The 24,424-nt window shown below is 38.0% G+C and overlaps 1 protein-coding gene across 18 annotated transcripts in view; it reads left to right on the top strand.

Annotated features, from left to right (window-relative positions):
- LOC132417760 (sorbin and SH3 domain-containing protein 2) overlaps window positions 1-24,424 on the top strand; it is a 206,858-nt gene that overhangs the window by 129,262 nt on the left and 53,172 nt on the right. For 16 of the 18 annotated variants that reach the window (XM_060001549.1, XM_060001552.1, XM_060001551.1 and 13 more), the window contains 6 exons: window positions 6,901-7,039; window positions 10,654-10,826; window positions 15,920-15,986; window positions 16,670-16,714; window positions 19,245-19,434; window positions 22,120-22,234. In XM_060001549.1, coding sequence (XP_059857532.1) covers window positions 6,901-7,039; window positions 10,654-10,826; window positions 15,920-15,986; window positions 16,670-16,714; window positions 19,245-19,434; window positions 22,120-22,234 — 729 coding nt within the window. The remainder of the gene's footprint in view (window positions 1-6,900; window positions 7,040-10,653; window positions 10,827-15,919; window positions 15,987-16,669; window positions 16,715-19,244; window positions 19,435-22,119; window positions 22,235-24,424) is intronic. The other 2 variants (XM_060001557.1, XM_060001563.1) reach the window with 1 other exon arrangement.

Consider the following 24,424-nt stretch of genomic DNA (forward strand, 5'->3'; position numbering starts at 1 on the left):
GGGGGTGATTATCACAGAAGGAGATGGGGTGGTATGTAAAAGCGAACTTGTTTTTTCAGAGAAAGTCTTAAATTGTTTCTTTTAAAGTTACCATGGAAATTGTAAATCTTAACAGTGATATGGATAATTATAAAATAAAACCCATTTTAAGTAGCCCATCACAAGGCTTCAGCAATTTTCATTATTTTGTCACTTGTTTTCAACTGTCAACCTCAATTAGCCTGGTAGTAGTTTAAATCCAATATAAGGTATGGTATCCTTAGGTTTGTAGAAATTTTAGTACCTCTATCTAATGGATGAAGAGAAAAAAATAATGAAAATACCATTATGACACCTAATAAGATACAAATAATTTCTTAATATAAAGATTGATTTTTGTATAACTCTCTCCTAGATATTCTTTTCAAGTAAATTACTATCAGCTCTATTGAAAAGTAGAGAACAAAACCTGTCACATCCTTTCACTTGATATTTAAGACATATTTCATACGTTTCTTGAGAAATGAGGCCTAGAAGTTCAACCACTAAAGACATTCAAGAGGGAAGTGTTAAGATCCCAGACTACAGTGCCATGTCAAGCCAATTAGAGTCTGAGACAGAAAGAAAAATATTTCCCCCATATACGTATGTTTTTATGTATGTATGTCATTTTTTTCTAGGACATTTCAGCAGTTTAAAAGATACTGAAAAGTTGAGAAGTAAGTGTATCAAAACTGAACATTATTTTAAGTTTCAATATTTTATTTTGACCAAAACAGAATTTATTACAATTTTAACTTCATCTTAAATTAGTTAAAAATTGTTTAAGATCATCGTTGGCCAAGGGAAATTTGTCAGGCATGGCTATTGTCTCAACTGAAAATGAGATTGGGAAAAAACAAATTTTGAAAATATTATTATTTTATTATAATATTATTGCTTCCATTAAAAATCCAGGATACAAATTTTTCCTTTTTCCTCAGTCTTCAATATGACCTGGCATGGCACTGTTCATTATTTAAATTTTTGATATTTTGTTCAGTTTGGATTTTTTTTGTATTGACTTTGATTTTTTTTTCATAAGATTGCATTAAAATAGTGTTTATCTCCATGACTGAGTTTTTGTCACTCCGTTAAATTCTGCACCCAAGATAAGTGCCTTGCTCACCTCACCCTCAGCCTGGCCCTGCCAGACTCTGCTCCCTTTCTCTGTACCCCAAGCTCCACATCCAACTATTCCCCTTCCACCTCCAGATTCTACATTTACTGAGCCAAAAAACATAAGGCCTAAGGGTTTATAACTATAGATATTCTTTGTTTGGTTGCCACTGAGTTAATTTTTAATTTGCCTGGCTTGGGGCAACATGCCCTTTGCCTTCTACCAGTTTCCATCATTCCCTCTTTTCTATTTTCTAACATCTTTATTGGAGTATAATTGCTTTACAATGGTGTGTTAGTTTCTGCTGTATAACAAAGTGAATTAGCTATACATATACATATATCCCCATATCCCCTCCCTCTTGGGTCTCCCTCCCACCCTCCCTATCCCACCCCCCTAGGTGGTTACAAAGCACCGAGCTGATCTCCCTGTGCTATGCGGCCGCTTCCCACTAGCTATCTGTTTTACATTTGGTAGTGTATATATGTCCATGCCACTCTCTCACGTCGTCCCAGCTTACCCTTCCCCCTCCCTGTATCGGGACAGCAATAAAGATGCAGACGTAGAGATTGGACCGTCATTCCCTCTTATCTAACCCCTAGCCTGATTTGCACGTTCTGGATACATTCCTGGCCCAGGGTCAGCACCTGAGTTTGCAATGCCCACATATGAGTATAAAAGTATCACATTTAAAATGTGTGTCTTTAAACAACAACAACAAAACCTCACTAGATAAGAATAGAATAGAAAAATCTGTCTTTTTATCCAGGGTTGGAGTTTCTTAACCTGTTAGATTAAAGATGTGCTTTCAAGTATCCATGAACCCCTAAAGTTGATGCAAATTTTATGCATACATGAATTTGTGCATTTTTCCTAAGAGAAGGATCAATAGCTCTCAGATTTTTAAGGTATCTGTGGCCAAGAGACCTTTTTATATAATGGATTTTTTAAAACTCTCCAATTAAAATTCTGAGGACAAAAATTAATTATAACTTTTTATGAGATCAACAGCCTGCATGACATCAACTGTTAGGAAGATGATGGCTGGCCAAGAATCACTTAAATCTTTACTAGGCAAGATTTTTAAGTTTATACAGTTTTCTTTAATACATTCCCCATCCTTGTATTAATATCCTATAATACTTTGGCTATCTATGCTACAACTGGCCCCATACTGAACACTCAAAAAACCTTTATTTTGGAGGTGGGGGTGAGGAGTAAGAAACAAAATTTGCTTCAGAGTTTTATTCACTCATGTTGAATGAATTCACTTATCATCATATTTGCCCTGTGTGGTCAGCTATCATGAAGGTGAAAATGGATAGCTATGACACCTTTAATGGGGCATCTGCTCTCTTCCTTTTACAGACCACCCCTCCGCCATGTTTAGCCTTGGAGGTATTAAACCTTTTCTCTCTCCTTCAGTTTCTTTCTCCTTTACCTAAGATTTTAAGCCGACAGTAGTTCTAACCAGCTAGGGTATACTCTAACATCATCAGTGGCTGTTTTTTTGTTTTTTTTTTCATTTTCACACAAAGGTACCACTATTTGCACTGCTAGGATATTTTAAAGTTCAATTCCTTTAGTATTTTATAGTGAAGTTAAAATAGAGATTCAATGAGTGGAAAGGAAACAAAATTTCCTCTCCATTTAGTTGTTTTTAATTTGATCAGTCTCTAGATCTGAAAGTCAGAAAAACATGAGGCAAACTGATTTATATTTGGGGGACATTGTCCAACAAGGAGGCAGTAGGGAGAAATCTGGTGAAGGGAAAACTAATTCTGCCAACCAATGAATGACTTGATATTAATTTGTTGTCACAAGTGCAAAAACCAAAACTTTGGAGAAAAAAAAAATTCCATTACGCCAACACTCTTAAGCCCTCACCCCAAACTAAAGCTGTGTGAAAACTGGTCTTATTTCCAAAAAACATTTACTGGATTCCTTTTCTGCATGTTTTCATGCTTTTCCTCTACTGTGTGGTTGGCACCTAATTCTTCTGAATATATTTCCTTAGAGTGCTTGCAAATAAAACCGATGCTTTGCCTTCTCTGCCACATTGCAAAAAGAGGTGTCTTTATTAATTGGATCATTTATATCTCTTCTCATTATTTTTTCCTCAAACTCAGCTCGGAAACCAGAACTTAACCGCCAATGTGCTGGAGGTAAATGCTTCACAAACACACAGACAAACCCCACCAGAAGCCTCTTCTTCACGCCCTCCTTCTGTGGTAACTTTTAACCCAACCACTTTTTCACCAGATGGTGGCTCCAGCCCAGCATCACTTACCCTGCTACCACCTGCTGATTTGGGGCCTTCACACCTGCAAAGACCCCCGACGTTTTTGCATTGTTTTTACAAACCCCTTCTTCTTGCTCCTGCCTGCCTTAGCCACAGCAACGCCACAGGCTCTCTCACTACAGACCTCCCAGGGCGAGCACCCCTCCTGCTCCTCCAGGGAGTACTCCTCAGACACCCCACATGAGCTGCAGATAGCTGACTCTGACAAACTGACTGTTCTGAAACACCTTGCCCAGCCTTGGGTCAGCAGTCTGCCATGACAGATGGCATCACTTTAACCATCCCTGCTATCATGCATGTAATTATTCTTCTTTCCTATGCTCCATCATTTTTTAAACAGATCTCCAAAGACCGAAAGGACCAATTTCTTGTCTGCCATCTGATTTTGCAGTCGAGCATTTTTATTTGCATACATGTTGATTCCATCTAAACCGATCCCGTACAGTCTGTTACGGAAATACATTACATTCATCCTCATAAACCTATTTTGGGCTAAAAAGGTCAATTATATTCTCTTCATTCATTTTAGAGTCACTTATGTTTACGCTGTGTTGCTCTAGCTAATGAGTTGTACAGTGATTTGCCTTAATAAGAAGTTTTCTCAGAAATTTAGATAGGTATACGTATGATGATGACTAGTAGAGAAAGTCTAAAATTTTAATCCAGTATTAAATCCTGGTAGATAACAGTTTACTTCAGAGATTCATATGAATGTGCCCTGTGTGAACAGTTCACATCTCCTTATTTGTCACATACATGATTACTCACTGTATGATGTTAATTCTTCTTGCTCCCTTTTCATTAACAGCTACATCTTTTGAACCCATCTATCCAACAGGAGTGAAAGATGCAAATAACCTTAATCTACATTGCAGAAACTTAGCCCTATGATTTTGTTGGAATTATTTTCCCAAGACACTCCAGTATAGAAATTTATGAATATTTATTGTTTTATATATCAACAATTTGTCTTCCATTTAGAACAATATATAAATATTTCCCATACATATTTATTTCATCTAAATATATCAACTTGGCAAGCAGTCCCTAATAAATGATTTATAAATGCCTAAAGTGTTTCAAAATTTTATGGCGCAGATTTTCTATTGCATATAAAGTATAGATAATAGCTTCAATTTGAAAGGCACATAACTTTAGGCAAAATAAAGGGAATTTTTTTCTAAAATTGATTTCATAATGAAGTTCTAAATATGCACTGTCATAGAGAAAATTTTAGCTGTGCTACATAATTTTTATGTTGCATCAAGGTCATAAATCTGTGAATTTCATGCCTGGAGAAATATTATAAACTATATGTTTTTCAAGACGTTGCAATTACAGAAGACAAAAGATACTTTTTAGTATCTTTACTAAATACTTAATAATACTTTAGATGGGCTTCAGTATTAATTCAACAGCTGGGTATAAAACTTTCCCCTGAAATGTTGCATTCAGAGACTAGCTACAGAAGGAACCTCCTTTTCCACAGCTAATACCTCCCCTGCCACTAGTACCTGGAGCGCAACAGGCATGAGCCTCTCCATGTTCTACTATGCTTTCAATAGTTCTTTACTTTTAAAACTCTAAGGAATGCCTTTACTCAAAAATACAAAGCAGTGATAGTGTATTAATTTATGTACTAGCCTATTTAATTTACTGTTTCTAAGACTCTTCAGGAGCCTGAGAGGCATACATATAGCTTTGTGGAGCCAACTGTAACTGAACTTAGTTTCAAGTAACAGTTTAAATTGCACGTACCTTCTCCATGGGATGGTTTTCCTAATAATTATTTCACTATAATAATAAAGTATTTTCTAAAATTCTAATAGTATTATTTCATTAGTAAAATCCTAATTGATTTAACATGATGAAAGGCTAAATCTATCTGCAGCTTTTATTTTGTTTAACCCATAACCAATGTTATTGAAACCATCAAAATAGGAGGCAGGGCAACTTTCCTAAGTTTAGTTACATAGTAACATGATAGTTTTTACTAAGGAGAATTCTCCTGCCTTTAACATTAATTATAACAATAATATTTAAATTATATTTACAAAGATCAACCAAACTGGATTTGGGCAAGGAGGCAAAAATAGTCTCGAATAATTCATCGAAGATATATAAGCACTCTGAAGCATTTGAGTAGATCAGTGCGTGACACTTCTCTGAATGGCCAGTGCTCTAGGGTAGATGACCCTCAAGATGGGGTTACTAACAATGATTTCTGTAACAGCTCAGAGCAGTAGTTCATCATTAAGCACAATCATTGTAATGATATGCTTACTGACTTTAGGACAGGTGTGGTATGGCTATAAAGTAATGAAACTAGATTAATTCTACATTATTTGAAAACATCTGCTTTAAAGTGAAAAATCATGGAAATGTGCAATTAATTGACTACCTATGTTTCAGGCCTATACGAGAGAAGTTTAATTTGTTTTAAAATAAGCAGATAAAGGTCACAAATTATGGTTCTTTATCTATGCTCATATGTGTGTTTTGTGTGTATTCAGCTGTAAGGTGTTTGAACTAAATGCTCTTACTAATGTTTTATCTTATTTGCATGCATTATACAATCTCCACAATGCTCAGTGCTATGTTGTGGACAGACAGGCATGCTTAATAGTGAGCTCCACCTCTCTAACTGAGCTGATTCAATTCAATAAGAATATGTATCTATTGAATATCTACTATCCTATTAGCACCAGGTTGCATGTTATACAGAAAAATATGTTTAAAAAGCATATATATAACCATCTTCAACAAGAATCTTGAAATACCACTGGGGATATGAAAATACTCAAATATAAAGCAATCAAAACAATAAATTATTAAGGAACCAAAAAGAGGCCTATAACGTGCTAAATGAAACACGAGTAGGAAGAAGCCGGTGGGTTAACACCACTTTCTGATGCTTCACCAGGTATTTGATTCTTCCAGAATAGATTGCTTCATGACATATATAAATCCAAACAATTGTCCTCCTTATGTTAGTCACCTTGCCCTGGAAACCTTGATTCGCTACAGGATTCCCTGATTAAGTCTGAGAACCGATCACTTTCCTCTTGTCAAAGAATGTTCTTTTAAAATCCTACACCCAGAGCAGTGTGATTTAAGTCACGACATTAGAGCAGATTCACCCTCCACGTTTACTTTATACTGGCTCCTCTGATATCTTTGGACATCACTGTTGGCAGAGCAATGTGCCCACTGGTCAGCTGCTTCCATTCTCCTAATCACCTCCTGTGCCCTCTGACATATAAAGAGAGTGATTTTCAGAGTAAAGAAGATAGTGAAGACACTGAAAAAAAAAGTTCCATGCCCTTCTCGACATCAGTTAGTAAATAAATACTGGGCAGCTGATTACTGTCATGTGAATGGAAGCAATTATTGTCATCTAAAGGAGTGATGTTTACAGGGGTCCGTGTGCTTTAACAGGATGTCTTTGCACTTTTCTCAGAGCCAGATAACACTGAATGGAAACTCTGGAGGCACTGTGAGTCCGCTGAGTTACTATCAAAGGCCATTTTCCCCTTCTGCCTACTCGCTACCAGGCTCACTCAATTCAAGCATTATCATGCAGCATGGCCGGTCACTTGGTAAGTCATCGGATAATCATGATTTTCATGACAATTTCAATATAACAGGTACAAACCAAACAAGAAAAATATAAAGCATCCAAGTAATTTTTGGAAAAGGAAGTAGAAACATTCAATACTCCACTATTTAATGAGCCTCTCCTAGGGGAGGAATTAAAGGCAGAGGATTTAACACTGGAGAAAATGGGGACCCGGCTATTCCAAGACGATGACTGCCATCTATATCTGAGTCTGGAGAAGGCTATTAGATATTTGGGGTGATGGGGCAGAAAGAAAAAGATGGCCAGTTGGGGAGAGGAGTGTGCATATATACCAGGAGAACATTCATGTAGTGAATTTCCATGGGTGGCAAATACCACCCATGTTCGAGAGAGCCCTTTCTTTTGTGGAAAAGCTTTCATTGTAGAAAATTCTTTTAATATATATAAAGAAGAACTATTTAACAGTTAAAACAGTTTAACAAGGGGATAGGCTGCCTCCCAAAGTAGTAAACTACTATTCAAACTGAGACCAGAAGACCACCAGTCAGGGATGTGAGTTCCTTTAAATAACGATGCAGAATTTTATAGAAAGATAGTTCTTAATCCTTTGGGAATTAAGAACTAAATGAAAGACAGAGCTCTCCTCCCCCTCAGAAAAATGAACATTAGAACATTCGTATAAATTTTTAAACATACTATTTCATGGCGCTTATGAACTCTTTAAAGCTTCCTGGAAAAGAAGCTGTGCTATATAATGTTAGAAATATTTTTATGCAGCAAAATATATTAGGACAATTTAGAAAATAATGTAATAAATATTTCTTAGTTTTTAAAAATGCAAAAAAACCCAACCAAACAAACATTGAAAAACAGACCAAATCGAACGATCATCTGAATTCAAGCGGAGAAACGTTCCATGTTGAGCAACTAGAAGGATTGCAGGGCAGCAAGAAACAGTGAAGACGGCGCAGGACCACGTGACCACAACATACCTCTCAGAAAAGCAGGAGACCGATCCTCTGGCCACCACCAACCAGCAGAGAGAAAGAAACTAGAACACAGGGCTTTAACTCCCATGTCCTCATTGACAGCAGACAGCGCCTTCTCTTCCCCGACACTGTATGGAAAGAAGATGAGGCTATTAGTTTACCCAGGAACACCCAGCCTATGGATTGTGGAATTCAACTTCTATGGCCAACAAAACCTCTCTAACTATAAGACTTACATGTAGCCATGAGACTCAAAGAAATGTCTAAATATACTCGCACCTTCTCTAAGGCTGCTCCTGGGATCATCTGTGAATCTTATAATGATGTCCCTTTACAGTATAAGAGAGTAGAACATCTTTGTGCCAAAATACTGCCCTTATATAATCAGTCCCTGGTGTAGTATTATAACAGGAGTCCATTATATCTAGATTCTTTATGGAGCTATGCATGATTACACATCTATAGTAAAACTCTACAAATTATCCTAGCCATAATATTTTTCCAAATAATTATTAGCAAAGTTGGACTCTGTCCCCTTTGCCTGCCTTAATGAACACAGTTTTGTCCCTCCCACCCCAACAAACAAAATATATAAATACTTAAGTATGGACAGGCTTTTATATTAGAACATATCAATGGGTGGATTTTACATATAAACTGTACTACAGAGAAAGAAATTCTGTAGATAAATACTGAACAAATTCCAGTTGGCCGGTGCTGAGATAGGTCCTGAGGAATATATACAAATCTGTTCTGCCCTAGAGGAACTTTATAAAGTTGAGGACAAAGCTGCAAAACTGAGAGTTAGTGGACCATATAAGAGCATAATAAAATAAAACGCTAACTTGTAAGCTGTAAGTTCATAGAATCTTATGACCCACATATGAAGAGAGTTAACACTGTTTGTTTAGGCTAGGGCTTTGCAAATACTCAGTGCTTAAAAAGTGTTTGATAGAAATACTAGCATCACGGTTGCCCACTCAAATCCTTTCTGTAATTAAATGGAAAATCAGAGTCAAATATCACTTTGCGTCTTAATTCAGAGTTGCTTGGAAGAGATACTACGTTTACATACAATGGCATGTAAAGCAGTTGTATTCCTAGCCTTATTCATTCTTCATCAGAAATGGATTGAAAATGCTTTTCTGTTGCAAACTAAAACACAGTCATAGTAACAGCAGTTACAAATATTATAACGGATATTAGTCTACAAAGGTCTTATCTCTACTTATCCTTATAATGATGAGTTAAATTTTTTAAAAATCTTATGAAATTTTGTATAAATTTGCTACAAAAACACAGTCATATCTTTTTAGATGTCTATATCTATATTTATATCTATACCTATACGTAATCAATGACTGCTGCCCTGACATAAGGACTTTTCCATATGCACATAAAAAGAGACCTGACTAACAGATCTGACAAACCAAGAGTCATACTTGGTCAGCAAAATTTTGAACTTTGTTGTAGAAAAACAGGAGGTCATATTATCAATTGTACTAAATACATGATAATGTAGATTTTCATAAATACCTGTAAACTCTAACTGGAATACAGAGTACACCTATGTCCTCTCTGTTTCTTATGAAAGTATACCAAAAATTAACGAAGATGGCATGAAAAGCATGATACATCTCAGTCACAATGTATGCTTAGGGTAATTTTCACATCCAAGGGGTGAGAAGTCATGGTTTTTGCTACTTTAAAGTAAAAGCGAAGCTACTTTACTTTAGTGGCCGTCATGGAGTCTTAAATAAACGTTAATATTAATAGCTTACGATCATTTCTCTACCCATAAGCCTTCACATCCAAGTATATGTTTGGATGTGAAGATTTCCTTATGTGATTTTTGTTTTCACTTTATTTTTATAAAATCACTGTCATAGTCATATTTTTCATCCTAAAAGTACACTTTAGTACTTTAAGATAATGGTAGTCAGCAGTTTCACCAAAATAATAGTAATGTAAATGATGAGCTGAAGGAAATTACTAAACTTGTCTCAGCTTCTGCCCCCTCATTTATAAAATGGATCCCTCACCCAAGATTACTAGAAGCATAAAATGAAGTAATGCGGGCTTCCCTGGTGGCACAGTGGTTGAGAGTCCGCCTGCCGATGCAGGGGACACGGATTCGTGCCCTGGTCTGGGAAGATCCCACATGCCGCGGAGCGGCTGGGCCCATGAGCCATGGCCGCTGAGCCTGCGCGTCCGGAGCCTGTGCTCCGCAACGGGAGAGGCCACAACAGTGAGAGGTCCGCGTACAGCAAAAAAAAAAAAAGAAGTAATGCATGTACAATGCTTTCTTAACACAGTGGCTGCCACGGGGCCGCATGGTCTTTCAACAAATATTATTCTCCTTCCCCTCAACACTGAATGATGATGATCTTGTTGTTAGAGGTCTATTCAATATATACCTACATGTTAACAATGAGTGGCTCAAATTTAAGGTCAATGAGTTAAAAGATATAGTGATGGAAATACACTTTATATTTATTTATAAATATAGTATTATATATTTACATATAACTATGTAATTATACGTAATTACATGTAATTAAATATATTATATTACGGTAGGCCTGAGGCTCCATTAATTTGATTCCTCGTGCATCAAGTATATTTCACCAAATTTTCTCCACAGATTCCTCAGAGGCATACCCCCAGCACGCACAGTCTCTGGACGGCAGCATGGGCAGCTCAATACCACTGTACAGATCCTCAGAGGAGGAGAAGAGAGTGACAGTCATCAAAGCGCCGCACTACCCGGGGATCGGGCCGGTGGATGAATCCGGAATCCCCACGGCAATTAGAACGGTAGGAAATGCCAGCGCGCCTTGCTCCGGGGCTGTGCACAGGCTCCACAAAGGATGGATTGTCAATGGCTTTGTGCATTCCTATGCTCTTATATAATGAGGATTGCCCTCCGTGCCATCTGAGTTCTCATGAATATTATGCTGTGTGTGGCAGAGAAAGGGAACTGTCGATTGAAGATAATGACCCAATCTGTTTTTCCATTTCAATTAAAAATCACGAAAAAAAAATCACGAAAATTGTGATTCTGTTAAAAGTAGGCTTTGTCTGGTTTTACCTTTTCCATGGAGTGTTGGGGCAATAGAAAGAGAAAAGAGAAGGAAGAAGAAAATGTGAATTCTTTGGCTGCACTGAATTCCCATGTGCATTGCGAATAAACCGGTGATTTGTTCCTTGAGATGGATGTGTTACCACCAGGAGACTGGGAGCCGTGAATTGGGTGTTGGGCAGCGAGATGATTGGAGGGAAGGGAGTTCATGTCGTGGAAAGGAAAAACTGTCTGAGGAAAATACACATCACGTTTTAGTGTCCCTCGTCAGCTGTGCCTGCTGAGAGCTCTCCGGGGCGATAAGTGAAAGTGTTTGGGTTTTTTTTTTTAAGTCTTTAAACTCTGCCAGAACATTGCTCGGTGTTTCAGGGCAGCCCCTTCTGGCAAAGTTCAGCAGCAGCAGAGGCTGAGCTTGGGCAGGCAGCTGCTTGCTGATCCAGTCCACTTGGAGAGGAGGTCTGTGCTGGCCTGCGCGAAGGAATACTGGGGGCGCCAGGATGAGAGCGGCAGCACCTCTGCAGGTGAAACTGGGGGTGGTGAGAGAAGGGAGCGCCGACTGCATACACTCGGTCTGCAACACCCACGTATGCGGCTGGGCTGGTGCCGAGAGCTACTGGCCTGGAAGGCAAACCTGGGGGGCCAAAGACAAGGGTGGAGAGAGGAAAAGAACCGGCAAGAGATCAGAAAAAGAGATCAGGGACGATTAGAATCGCTCAGAAAGAACGAAAGACAAAGACTGAGGGTCTCTTGTCTCCTTGGATTTGCATTCATCACATGGGGATCCTGTGTTCGGAGAGGAGAGTTGAAACTTGATTATTCCAAGCATCTGTATTAGAATTGGAAGCCAGAAAGAAAATCTGTAGAGCAGTTGCTGGGGCTTTAGACTCATTATATTCTGGGGATGCTGAATGTGACTAATTATAAAGTCCTAAACATCTCTGTTGGAACCAATGATTGTCCCATTTAAGTGACAGGAAGAGTTCAGGGATTGTGACTAACATTCTTAATCTTATGGTGGCTGCATGTTTCCGGTGGTGGCACTCTGTTGTTTGTTTCTGTTTTAAGATTTCTGACTCAAAATGGTTTAATTTGAATTTCTTTTCCTAATAACGTAGGGATACAGTGTCAGACAGGTATAATGTCACTGGTTTTGTTTAATTGACCCTTGACAAATTAGGAGATCCCTGATTCTGTGTAGTTATAGATTGTCTGATTTTATCTGAGACCTCTAGGTATGTTTTTAAGTCAATATATGATAGACACAAATGGACATGCAAAGCTGGAACTGTCTTTATCCGTAAGATATAATATTCTTAAATAGCAAGACCTTGCTTTTTACATTTTAAAAGGAAAAAACTGAGATGTTATAGATGGTTAGTGAAAAATCAAGAAATATTAAAAATTTATATATTTTTAATCTACTGCCAAATCAAAAGCATGTTTAGATATGCATAAACAAATGCAGATACTAGACATTCAATGCAAGTTCCCCCTCTATAAAAGAGAAAATAAAAATATAAGCAACTCAGAAGTTCCTTATAAGGAACCAGCATTTTTATGTACAGCTGTGCTCTTATGTAGACTGTTCAAAGTTTGCAGAGAAGGTACAGGTCTGAAGAGTCATTCACATTTCTTATCTGTCAGCCCCACAGAGCACATCCCCAAGTATAGCTGTGTTTATAAATGTGGAGTCTCGCCATGTCTGAGCCACGGCAGGCCAAGAATCTCCAAGGCTGTTTTTCTTTCTCATCCGCATAGAAAGTAATGATTATCAGACTTACATTGCTTCACAGGGGCTTTCTGCTCAGTGTACACACCAAAGGCAGTACTGTCCCAGTGTATCATCTCAGGGTCTCATTTTAGACAACCAGCATAGACCAAGGAAACAGAATTTCAAAAAGTAACATGGAAACTCTAAAAAGCCAAGAATTAACCAAATGTACCTTTGAGCTATCTGAAGAAAGGGAAGCAGCTCCCAGACTGCCCTCTCTCATGCGACCTGGGACGTCTATGTTAGCCTTTTACTGCCATCCTTAAAAACAACAACAACAAAAACCGCTAGGGTTCAGATCCCACGAGACTGTGTAATTAAGGCGAGTAGTTAAGTGAAATGTAAGATTCTTTCCTTCTAGTTCAAATATAACACCGTTTGAGTCTTTTCCAAGCCGGAAAGGGGCAAAAATAGAATAGAATAATGTATACTGGTGTACATTCTTATTGCTTGGAAGTATTAAACAGTAATGAAAGGAACCAAGATTTGAATCTAGGTTGATCTGACATTAATCTCAGCTTTCCACTGCAGCCTACTGTTTATATTATGTCAAAAGCGGGGTGGATAAGGAGCTTCTGCTTTTAAGGAACTTACAGTTTAGCACAGCAAATGTTGCCAACATTTTATTATCACGTTAAAGAAATTTTGAAACAATATCTATATTTTGTGACTTGCTCTAGGACACTAGATTGTTTACTATAGCCAGTATTTTAGTAACTTAGACTAGTAAATGCCAAATTTTTATTTCTCTAATTCTAAGCTGATGATCAGAATACAATTCGAGTCCAAAATATTCCCTAGTTAACTTTTAAAATAATGTCTTGAACACTATACTCACTAACAAGTTATTATGGATAATGATAATTATCACCAAAACTGTAGAAAATGTGTCTTTTCCCTTTTTGGAAATCTCTGCACGATAAATCAATGTAGAGTTCTGATGTTTTGTAAACTACAGGAGTGTAAAATTTCAGGTTTATTCAGCCAAGTTATAGAAAACAACCAAATAGTGATTTACTAGTAGTTACTGCCCATGCAAAATCATTTTGAAGAACAAATACACAAGTAAACTTCCGGAAATTTGAGTAGACTTCCGTTTACCTAATCTCAATGTTTGCCATAACAACCTACATGGTGGCATTTCTAAAAGGGACTTTAAATGCTTAGAGGACTTCTTTTAGAAAGGGACATAGAGTTTTAGTATTCCCATTTACCAGTTTCACATTCCTCTTTGCCAAGCAACTTGGGCATTTCCTGGCATCTCTGTGCTCACCATATAAAGCTAGCAGATGGCACAACAGAGATCCCGCCAGATATGTGCCCTCCAGCAAGTGAAGGAAAAACTCCTGTCTGTCAGGATGCATTGCCATATACAGCGATATAACTCACTTATTCAGCTTCCTCGTTGCCATTGGTTGTGTCCAGGTATGGCTGGGAAACATTTTTACACAAAGTTATGTCTTATTTTTTATTGCTAAAGACTGCAAAGGAATTAAAGCTTAATGAAAAACAAGTCCATCTTTTATGAAAATAAGTGTCCCTTAAAGATACATGTTCATCTACTTTGTTTAGCCCAGCAAATAACAGCCACCATTTGAGTATAAAGTCCACCAGTGATCCACTCAATATTTCCATTGTAGAAAGAGCCTAGAATGAGTGAAGAAGTGATTCCCAACGAAGTCAATTAGCCCTTGATGTTACTCTGTATTTGTGGTGATTACCAGAATCATATATTCTTAGAGATCAAAATAAGTCTAGATATAGCACAAAACCCTCAATTTCCAGATGGAAAACACGATGACCACATTGGAAAGAAAAATCAGGACATAAAATCTACACCAAAGCTCAGTCTAACAAATACAAGAATATTTTTGTGGCCTTCCTAACAGAATATTTTCTATGAAGAGAACTGCCTCAAAAAATCTGTATATTTAGTCACTATATACAGAATGGTCAAGTTTCCTACCAGAATAACCCTGGAAGAGTTAAAATGAAGACACTCCAAGCAAAATCTTGAATTATGATTATAAAGGCATATGTCCACTTTCACAGGTATACGATTAGGTAGACTTCCATCCAATAACCTGGATTCATTCATTGTTTTATTCTGTAAATATCTGAGGTTTCCTACTGTTATGATCTATTGAGCATTTCTTATATTCTAGGCATTGTTCTAGGTCTTTTTGTATACACTGTCTCTTTCAATTTCCATAACAATTCTACGATGTGGATATAATTATTTCATCTTAGAGAAGAGAAAACTGAGGCCCTAAAAGGTTACCTCACTTGCTCAAATTCTTATTGCTTGGAAGTATTAAACAGTAATGAAAGGAACCAAGATTTGAATCTAGGTTGATCTGACATTAATCTCAGCTTTCCACTGCAGCCTACTGTTTATATTATGTCAAAAGCGGGGTGGATAAGGAGCTTCTGCTTTTAAGGAACTTACAGTTTAGCACAGCAAATGTTGCCAACATTTTATTATCATGTTAAAGAAATCTTGAAACAATATCTATATTTTGTGACTTGCTCTAGGACACTAGATTGTTTACTATAGTCAGTATTTTAGTAACTTAGACTAGTAAATGCCAAATTTTTAGTTCTCTAATTCTAAGCTGATGATCAGAATACAATTCGAGTCCAAAATATTCCCTAGTTAATTTTTAAAATAATGTCTTGGCCAGTATACTAACAAGTTATTATGGATAATGATAATTATCACCAAAAGGGGCGAAGCAAATAATTATAACACTGTAACTTTTATTCAGTTAATTTTATATAAATAAGCCTGCACAAATATCAACTACCTAGGGCTGGGCACAGCTGTGACCTGGAAGAAATAAAACCATAGCGTATAACATTCCAACTCAGCCTCCACTCAAACAAAGGGTAATGTATTTACAAATGGCATGTATCCCTGGATAAATTACTGATATGTCATCATGACATAGTAAAGAGTCAGAACAGAAATCTTCTATTTAAAAAGATATAATATACAAAGAGGAACAATGTTTATTTGGAACCAGTTTTGTAACTGTTGGACATTTTCTTTTACAGACAGTTGACAGGCCAAAGGACTGGTACAAGACCATGTTTAAGCAAATCCACATGGTGCACAAGCCGGGTATGTAGTTCTGTTTTCTGATCAGGTCCTTGTGGGCTGAAGGATGTACACTCTTTTGTGTAGTTTTGGTTCACACAAGCTGTCAAGACCCCAGCAAACTTCATGGCCCTTCCTTCTTTTCAACACTCCTCCTTATTCTTAGGTCACCCCTCAACACCCAGACATCCGCACTGCTGCTTCACCCCTGAGCTGCCAGGAAGCCTCTTAGAAGGTGACCCTTCATCCTTCCCTATCCACAGTATAAACTGGCCTGGCGTATTATCTGCTTAAAGAGACACATTATTCCTCTGTCCACGTGCATCTGCCCCATATCAAGACAGTGACTGTAGCTGGGTCTCACTGAGTTGACAAGGGATCTTTAAAGCACTTACTAAAGGAAATTCATGATCCAGGACAGGCAGAAAGGAGGAAGAGGGACTGATATCTGTATGCTGTGAAGTGGGCAGCAGAGCAAACCTGTTAACAGCCCAGAGAAGTCAATTTGCAAAGTCCCAGCAAAACAAAAAACAAAAAACAACAGAAAAAAAAAAACCCATAATATTTGAAAATTTAAAAATGGTTTTATGAACTAGGCAAAATGTGTTGGTTTTCTAACAAATCTGTTGTTTCTCTGAAGTTCTGCTATCTTGTTAGGATGTGGTGACCAATCTGTATTACCATAATATTTATGTTTCATTTTCTAGATGATGACACAGACATGTATAATACTCCTTATACATATAATGCAGGTAGGATGGGTTTCCTTGCTTGCCATGACTACACTGTGTCCTCCCATGCTTGGAAGAACTTCCCAGTCATTTTTTTTTTACCACTCTGAGTGCACGATTTCAGTCTCTACAATTAGGAAGATGCTTTTTTTTCTTTTCTCAGCATGTATAACGAAAGATTTGATCTTTTCTCATGGAAATGAGAACTAATACTATTTTATCTCCTTCATCCCCACTGTTAGTTTATTCTCGGCTTCAGGAATGTTTAACCAAAGTGTGAGGACAGCAGGAAAGAACATACTGTAACAGGGGGTACAAAATAAGATAAAGATCTCCTTTTATCAGTAGAGAGAATGATTACAATTGCGTAAGATCTTTCAGATACACTTCACCAAAAACAAGTCAAGCAAGGCATTTTGTGACCCTGTCCATGCTTTTGCTCCAAATGCAATCATTTATTGAAGGATTTTTAAACATCCCAGTTTGCTGGACCACTTTTCTGACTCAGAGTTGCCAGCGGTCATAATGGAACGACTTCAATTCTGGGCATTTCCACTTGAACTTGAGTGAGTTGGTATCTTGTGAAATGGTTGCAGGCTGGAGTGAGGGACCCCTGAAAAATGTTTCCATCATCGCTTTCTCCTAAATGTCACATCAGGGGACCCCACACAGGGCTGCCTGTCACTTCCCGGCCCCAGGCTCAGGACGATTGCACAGTGCCTGTTATTGCCTTCTGTAGAGCAGTCTCCGAGGCCCACATCCCATTCAGCAGCTGCAGCCTCCCATCGAGGTCCCCTTGCCAGCCACACCCCCAAACGGGATGAGGTTGTCCCCTCCACGAGGCCTGAAGGCCAGCACTCAGGCCTTGTCACTGTTGAGGATTCTGCTACTAGTGTCCGACGACAAATAGAAGGAAAAAAACAAGCAGAACGGGCTCAGCAAGCTGCAAGAATCTGGTTTTCAGTCCTCGCTCTTCCAGACGGCAGCAGGTGGCCTGCTAAGATTCCCTCAACTTTTATTCCCGGTCTCAGGTTCTCCTAACTCCTCTCCTGTGTTTCGCTTGTTAAAATGCAAAATTCAACTGAGAAAATTTTAAAGATCTTCTTGGCTTTATTAAACGATTCATGAATCAGGCAGCATCCAATCTAGCAGACAGAAAGGAGCTCCGAGGAGCTGAACAAAACGAAATGCTTTCAATAGGCAGAAGGGAGCAGGAACAGGAAAGTTAGACTAAGAAAAACAGCGGGTGGGTTACTGCAAGGTCACTTTCCCTGAGGGGAGGGCAGGGGGCTGTCAGGCAGAGTATCTAACTCCTGCTGGCCAGGCCATTCCTGATGGACGGCTTTAAGATTCCATTTCTGGCAGAGTCAGAACTGTAACTAAGTTAAGTCTCGGTTTGGTGCTGTGGGGCTTAGCACAAGCAACTCCATTTTGGGTCTGCTGTTTCGTTCTGAACAAGCGCTCAAGTTGAAGTCTGACTGTAGCACTGAGGCAAAACAGAAGTGCAGACACTGTCTCATTTGTCATAGCCAATTTGCATGGACCTTCAGGAGGAGCAGATGAATGAAAATAGGCTTAGCTCAAAAGATTGAGGTGGCAGGAAATTCAGAATTTTTATAATTATTTTTCATATTGAAGTTTGCATCCATTAGAATTAGTCAATTGAACGGTAGTTACATATAAACTTTCAGAGCCCTTTAGAGTTTTACCATTTAATCGGCAGACAAAGCAACTCTGATTAGTCTCTTCCCCTCCTACTAACCTTACATCGCGCTGTTCTATGCCTTGCACTTTCTGCTGCTTTTTTTCCTCTGCCATCTCCGCTGCCCTCTTCCCCGACCCACCCAAACCAATCCTTCAGGGCTCACTCTAGTATCATCAGTTCTGTGATATATTCTCCGACCAATCACCATCTTCTAAAATCTTTAATGCCTAAAATATGTTTTCCTCATGTGGCCTTTATCATATGCTACCAATTATTTTCAATCATAATTCTAATCACGTCTCTTTTCCCCAGATGTGCTATAAGCTTATTGAGAGTTGATGTTTCCTTATGCCTTGCACCACATGTATTTAACTTGCTCAATATTTTGTTTGATTGCAATTAACACGTCAATTATCATATGCAAATCAGAGCTTTTAAAGTAATAGAAGATATTTGGAAACAGTTCTATTAAGTATTTTTAATCTTCTTCTAAAATCTTAACTACGATATTAGTTTACACTATCCACGAGAAAATTTGCTAAGTATCTGTAAGTTTGTTTCTAGTACCAGTTGGAATTATTACTAATTCCATAATAATTGATGAGGATTCACTGTAACCAATGCTCGTGCATGCAATCCATTAATGAATTAATAATGATTAATAAATTAATAATATTAATAAATCAAGAGCATACCATCCAATGCATGCATTGTGAATATGTTTACTGATAATAATCTTGGTAAAATCATGGGATATTTTTGTGGGGTATAAATAATGTAATGCACTTTCAAAATGTTATTTGTTTCTGTTCTGTTTTTGTTTTGCTGTGTTGTGTTTCGTGATAGGCCTGTACAACTCACCCTACCGTGCTCAGTCACATCCTGCTGCCAAGACCCAGACCTACAGACCCCTCTCCAAAAGCCACTCCGACAACGGCACTGACGCCTTTAAGGATGCTTCCTCTCCTGTCCCTCCCCCGCACATTCCTCCTCCAGTCCCACCACTTCGACCAAGAGATCGGTCTTCAACAGAAAAGTAAGGCATTTTCCCCTGAAGTGTCTTGTATTTAGCTTAGGATAAAAATAAGCCCACAGGGCATTCAGCAGAAGAATCACTGCTTACCTTTCTGAGATAGTATATGTATAGTCTTATAAAGGTGCCATGTTCACCTCTTCTATCAAGAGTGTAGCGAACACTTTCACAATATTGGTTCATAATATCACGGTCACCTGAGTTAGACTTGAAGTAACTGAGCGTCATCTCCACTCTTTGATCAGTAAATGCATATGGGGCTTCCCTGGTGACACAGTGGTTGAGAGTCCACCTGCCGATGCAGGGGACACATGTTCATGCCCCAGTCCGGGAAGACCCCACATGCCGTGGAGCGGCTGGGCCCGCGAGCCATGGCCGCTGAGCCTGCACGTCCGGAGCCTGTGCTCCGCAGCGGGAGAGGCCACAACAGTGAGAGGCCCGCGTACCGCAAAAATAAATAAATAAATAAATAAATAAAATAAAATAAAATAAATGCATATGAGACAAATAAATAGAAATAACTGACACTCCCTTTGGCATAGCAGGTCAGAGACTATGCAGTTAATTTTCAGTTTCCTCAGATTTGAAATGTTAGGACTATTAATGATTTAAAATTTCCCCTCTGATCACAAAAGTATCTTTTTAAAAACAGAAAAGGTTATTCATAAATCATAAGTAAGGCATTAATGTGTCTACCTGTGACTCATTTCCACACACTAATTTTAATTTCCCCACTGAAATATTTTTATAGAAACTATTCAAACAAAAATAAACATTTATAAACACACTTCTATTGGGCCATTTTTATTAGGATAATGACTAATAGTACCACTTATAGGTAACCTTCATTGAGACCTCACTATGAGCCACTAATCTAAGCACTTTTCCTGTATTATACTACTTAATTCTGAGAACAACCCAATGAGATATGTTCTATTTTAAACCCATTTTAGAGAGAAAGAGAAAAAATAAGCTGTGGTTTTGGAAATTAAAGTAAGTTGCTCAGCTCATGCAGCTACTATGTCCAAGCCAGGATTCACACTCAGCTCTAACTAAAGCCATAGCTCATGCTATACCAGCAATAATAAATAAGAATATAAGAATTATTCAGTATTAATATGGTTATTAAGCATCCATCTGTCATACCCATCCCAGAAATATTATATTCAACGCCCTGTTGTACCATTAAAAGTAACTGATCATATAGGGTATAAGATACCACAAAGATAGACATACATTATGTGTGAAGAGTTCTCATTTTAATGCCCGTCTCCTCATGATGATTATGTGTTTATAGGTGTTATATCTTAAATTTGAGAAATAATTGTCTAGACACAAAATACTATCTCTGCCATAAAAAAGAACCAAAATGAACTCAGATTTAAATGTATTTTGTCCTATATGTCTAGTAAAAATAAATCTTTCATTGAGAAACACAATAATCCCTTAAAATTTTCTAGAATGTTTTCATATACATTGTCTTATGTGATGCTCAAAGTACATCTGCTGAATATTGCTCATCAATTTACTAGAAAGCCAGGACCTGCCTGCCCCTAATTCTCCTGTCTTGTAGAAACTTCTATTTCCAACATGCATGGAGTCAGAATTTCATCCCATTCTATGGGTCAGAACTGCCCCCACCATGGGACTTTCCTGGTGGTCCAGTGGCTAAGACTCTGAGCTCCCAATGCAGGGGGCCCGGGTTCAGTCCCTGGTCGGGGAACTAGATCCGACATACGCAGCTAAGAAGTTCACATGCCACAACTAAAGATCCCGCATGCTGCAACAAAGATCCCTCACAGGTAACAAAGATCCCGCATGCCACAACTAAGACCCGACGCAGCCAAATAAATTAAAATATATTTTTTTAAAAAAAGGAAAAAAACAAAAGAATTGCCTCCATCTACAGTCAGAAAATCCTTCTTCCTCAAATGTGATCCTCTCAAAGGAAGCCTTCTTCAGCCTCAGCTACCTAGAAAAGCTTTACTTTTGAAGTCCCTCTTTGCCTGCCTCTTGAAGGATATTAGTTCAGGAAAAAGAGCTGATTCCAGGGTCTCCTACGCGATGGAATAGATGCCAGCCTCTGGGTTTTCAAGGGTAAAGCCATGGAGGGTCTCCACTGCCATACAACTTGCTCTTATGGATGGCAACCCAAGTGATACTTTTGCACTTTTCATAAACAAACTATGATGCCACTTGCAAGATAAACAAGATAACAAGATAAACATGACGTGTACATTACTCCTTGTCACTTCGGATCAAGGATGCCAGGTCACAGAGTGATGGGATAAACTCACATAACTTAATGGAGCATAACTGCTACTTCCTCTAAACACAAAAATACACAGCTGCCATTTGTGATCCCCAGAGTTCACCAGCAGCTAACTGGCTGCATTTCTATCAATACAAACCCCTCGTGTGAGTTATTGAGCCAGCAGGAGAATAGTCCTTGTATGAAAAGAAGTAGAGGAAAATATAATAGGAAGTCAAAGAAATGGCTTTCTTTAAATCATTTATGAAAAACAGAACACAAATGTGCTATTTTTTTGCATATTAACATTTTATCCTGAGAAGCTTTAAAAAATGTCTATACTAAAATTAGCTTTGAAAACAGATAATCAGTGGTTTTATACAACAGTTTTAAGCACAGAGAATTACTTTCATATGTAATTTGTTGTTGATTTCTAGGCATGACTGGGACCCTCCAGACAGAAAAGTGGACACAAGGAGATTTCGTTCTGAGCCAAGGAGTATCTTTGAATATGAACCTGGGAAGTCATCCATTCTGCAGCATGAAAGACCAGTAAGCACTTGTCATTAAACAGAACGCCAGTTCTCTAGGTTTCCTGGGTTTCCAAATAAACCTGAATTTCATATCGTTTAGCAGTTTTTGAATCATAAAGGTAATTTATTTATTTGGCATTATTTAGAAATCATGTTTATTTTGTATCATGATTTGTGTATCTTATCTCAGAATTAAAAATACAGTCTCTAATATATTGTCCCTACTCATCAAATATAGGACTCATTCTCATGTAACTATAAATATGCCTAATCATGATCCTGAGTTTAATTTTTAAAAAAAGGAAAAGAACAACTCTCAAATGCAACACTGAATTGCCAGTCTACATTGCTAATGAGAACAATCATTCATTCTCTGATACAAATGGGCCAGGCAGTTCCATCCCTTGGTTTCCATTTTGGTTTCTTAATATTTCTTTGGCTTAAAGGGAAATTTTCCAAATGTCCTTTGTTATAACAAGTTGTTTTAATTGATTCTTATTAAATCTCCCTCAGGTTACCAAGCCTCAAGTTTCCTGACTGATTGTCAATCTAATGGATCAAGACTATATTTAACTTTGCAGTGTTTCTCCCAATTATATATTTTAATTACATGCAAAGGAAAAGACATAGAAAGTTGAAAATAACCACTTGCCTCCTCAAAGTACAACTGAAGAAATAGGCTGTTCCTTGGCCCTCTTTTGCTTTGATTCCCCCAGTCCTTGCTTTCCCTCCTAGATCAATGCCTTCAGGATCTCTTTGAAATTCTATAATTCCTCTGCATCCCCTCTATCAAAACCTGGCTGCAATTTGCTCTTGTCTTTGTCTTAAAAGAATTTTAGGTGTCAGTGAACAGGAAAAAGAGAGTTTTCTTTGTTAGTGCCTTTAAGAGTATCCAAGAAACCACATTATTGTATATAACATAAGGCCAGCCCTGAAATTTGATTAGAAACCGTTGCTCACCACACCCAATATAAGTGTCCTTCATTTAGTTTTTGAAACCCTGTATTTATGATTATGTTCCTGAGAAACATGTTCAAAAACCTTATAATCACATAATTCATACAGGATATTTTTCTAAGCCTTCTTTGCCTTTCTTCAGATAACTCATACCTTTTAGAGTAACAGGACTTCACCAGAAAAACTGAAAGAAAAAAAAGGAACACCACCGGACTGCAGGTTCCATTGCAAACATATAACCCATTCTCTAAGTTATATGACTGAATATCATGATCTTTGAAATTTCTAAGATGAGAAGTGGGTGAACCATGATATCACCATTGCATAAAGTTTAAAATAACAAAATAATCATGCAAAATAATGAGTCTCAGATTTAAATGTAAATAACGAAACATTAATGATCATTCTAACAATGTCTGAGACTCTTGGGATGCTGGGGGATGTCACTGTCCTGGAATGCTTTTGTATCTGTGATGTCAGGAAACAGGATTGATTTTGGAAGCAGTCCCGTCAGGATATTTCTAGTATTTACTCATGCAGCAAAACCTGTGAAGCCCCACCTATGTGCCAGGCATCGTACTACGTGTGAGGGACACGGCAGTGAGCAAAACATAGTCTTTACCTCAAGGAACTTGGAGTCTATCATTTAATCAATATGCAGAGCAGCGCCACATTTGTGAGAAGTAGACCATCTCCTGTATGGTTAAAACGGAGACACACCAAATGAATTCGCCCCATCAAGACCTTACTCACAGGCCCGTCATTGTGACTGAAATTTCCACTTTACTCATGTCTTTGGGTTACAGCTTTGAAGGCTCCTGGTTTAAAAATAGCAATAATAATAACAGCAGCAATAGCAGTAGTTGTAGCTCCTTATTGAGCACTTACTTATGTGTCAGGCCTTATAATTAGTAATTTATGCCTTATATCATATAATGATCCCAACAACCCTATGAAGTAGATGTATGGAATTCCCGTTTTACAGATAGAGAGGCTGAGCACATATTAAGTAACCTTGCTCAGGTTCCCGTGGCTGGTGAGTGCTGGACCTGGAAGTTGAGCCCAGGCAGACTCATGCCTGGTGCACTTAATCACCACCATACTGCTGCACATCCAGGATTAGCTAAATCGAAAACACATTTAGCTGCTAGTCATTATCACCTTAATTAGAGTATTTGATTATTTAATTATTTTGCAGTATAAGTTAGTTTATTTGTTCATTTATAATACGTTAGTGTACTGGATTTATTTT

This window comes from Delphinus delphis, chromosome 21 (genome assembly GCF_949987515.2).
Source record: "Delphinus delphis chromosome 21, mDelDel1.2, whole genome shotgun sequence".
Taxonomy (NCBI): Eukaryota; Metazoa; Chordata; class Mammalia; order Artiodactyla; family Delphinidae; genus Delphinus; species Delphinus delphis.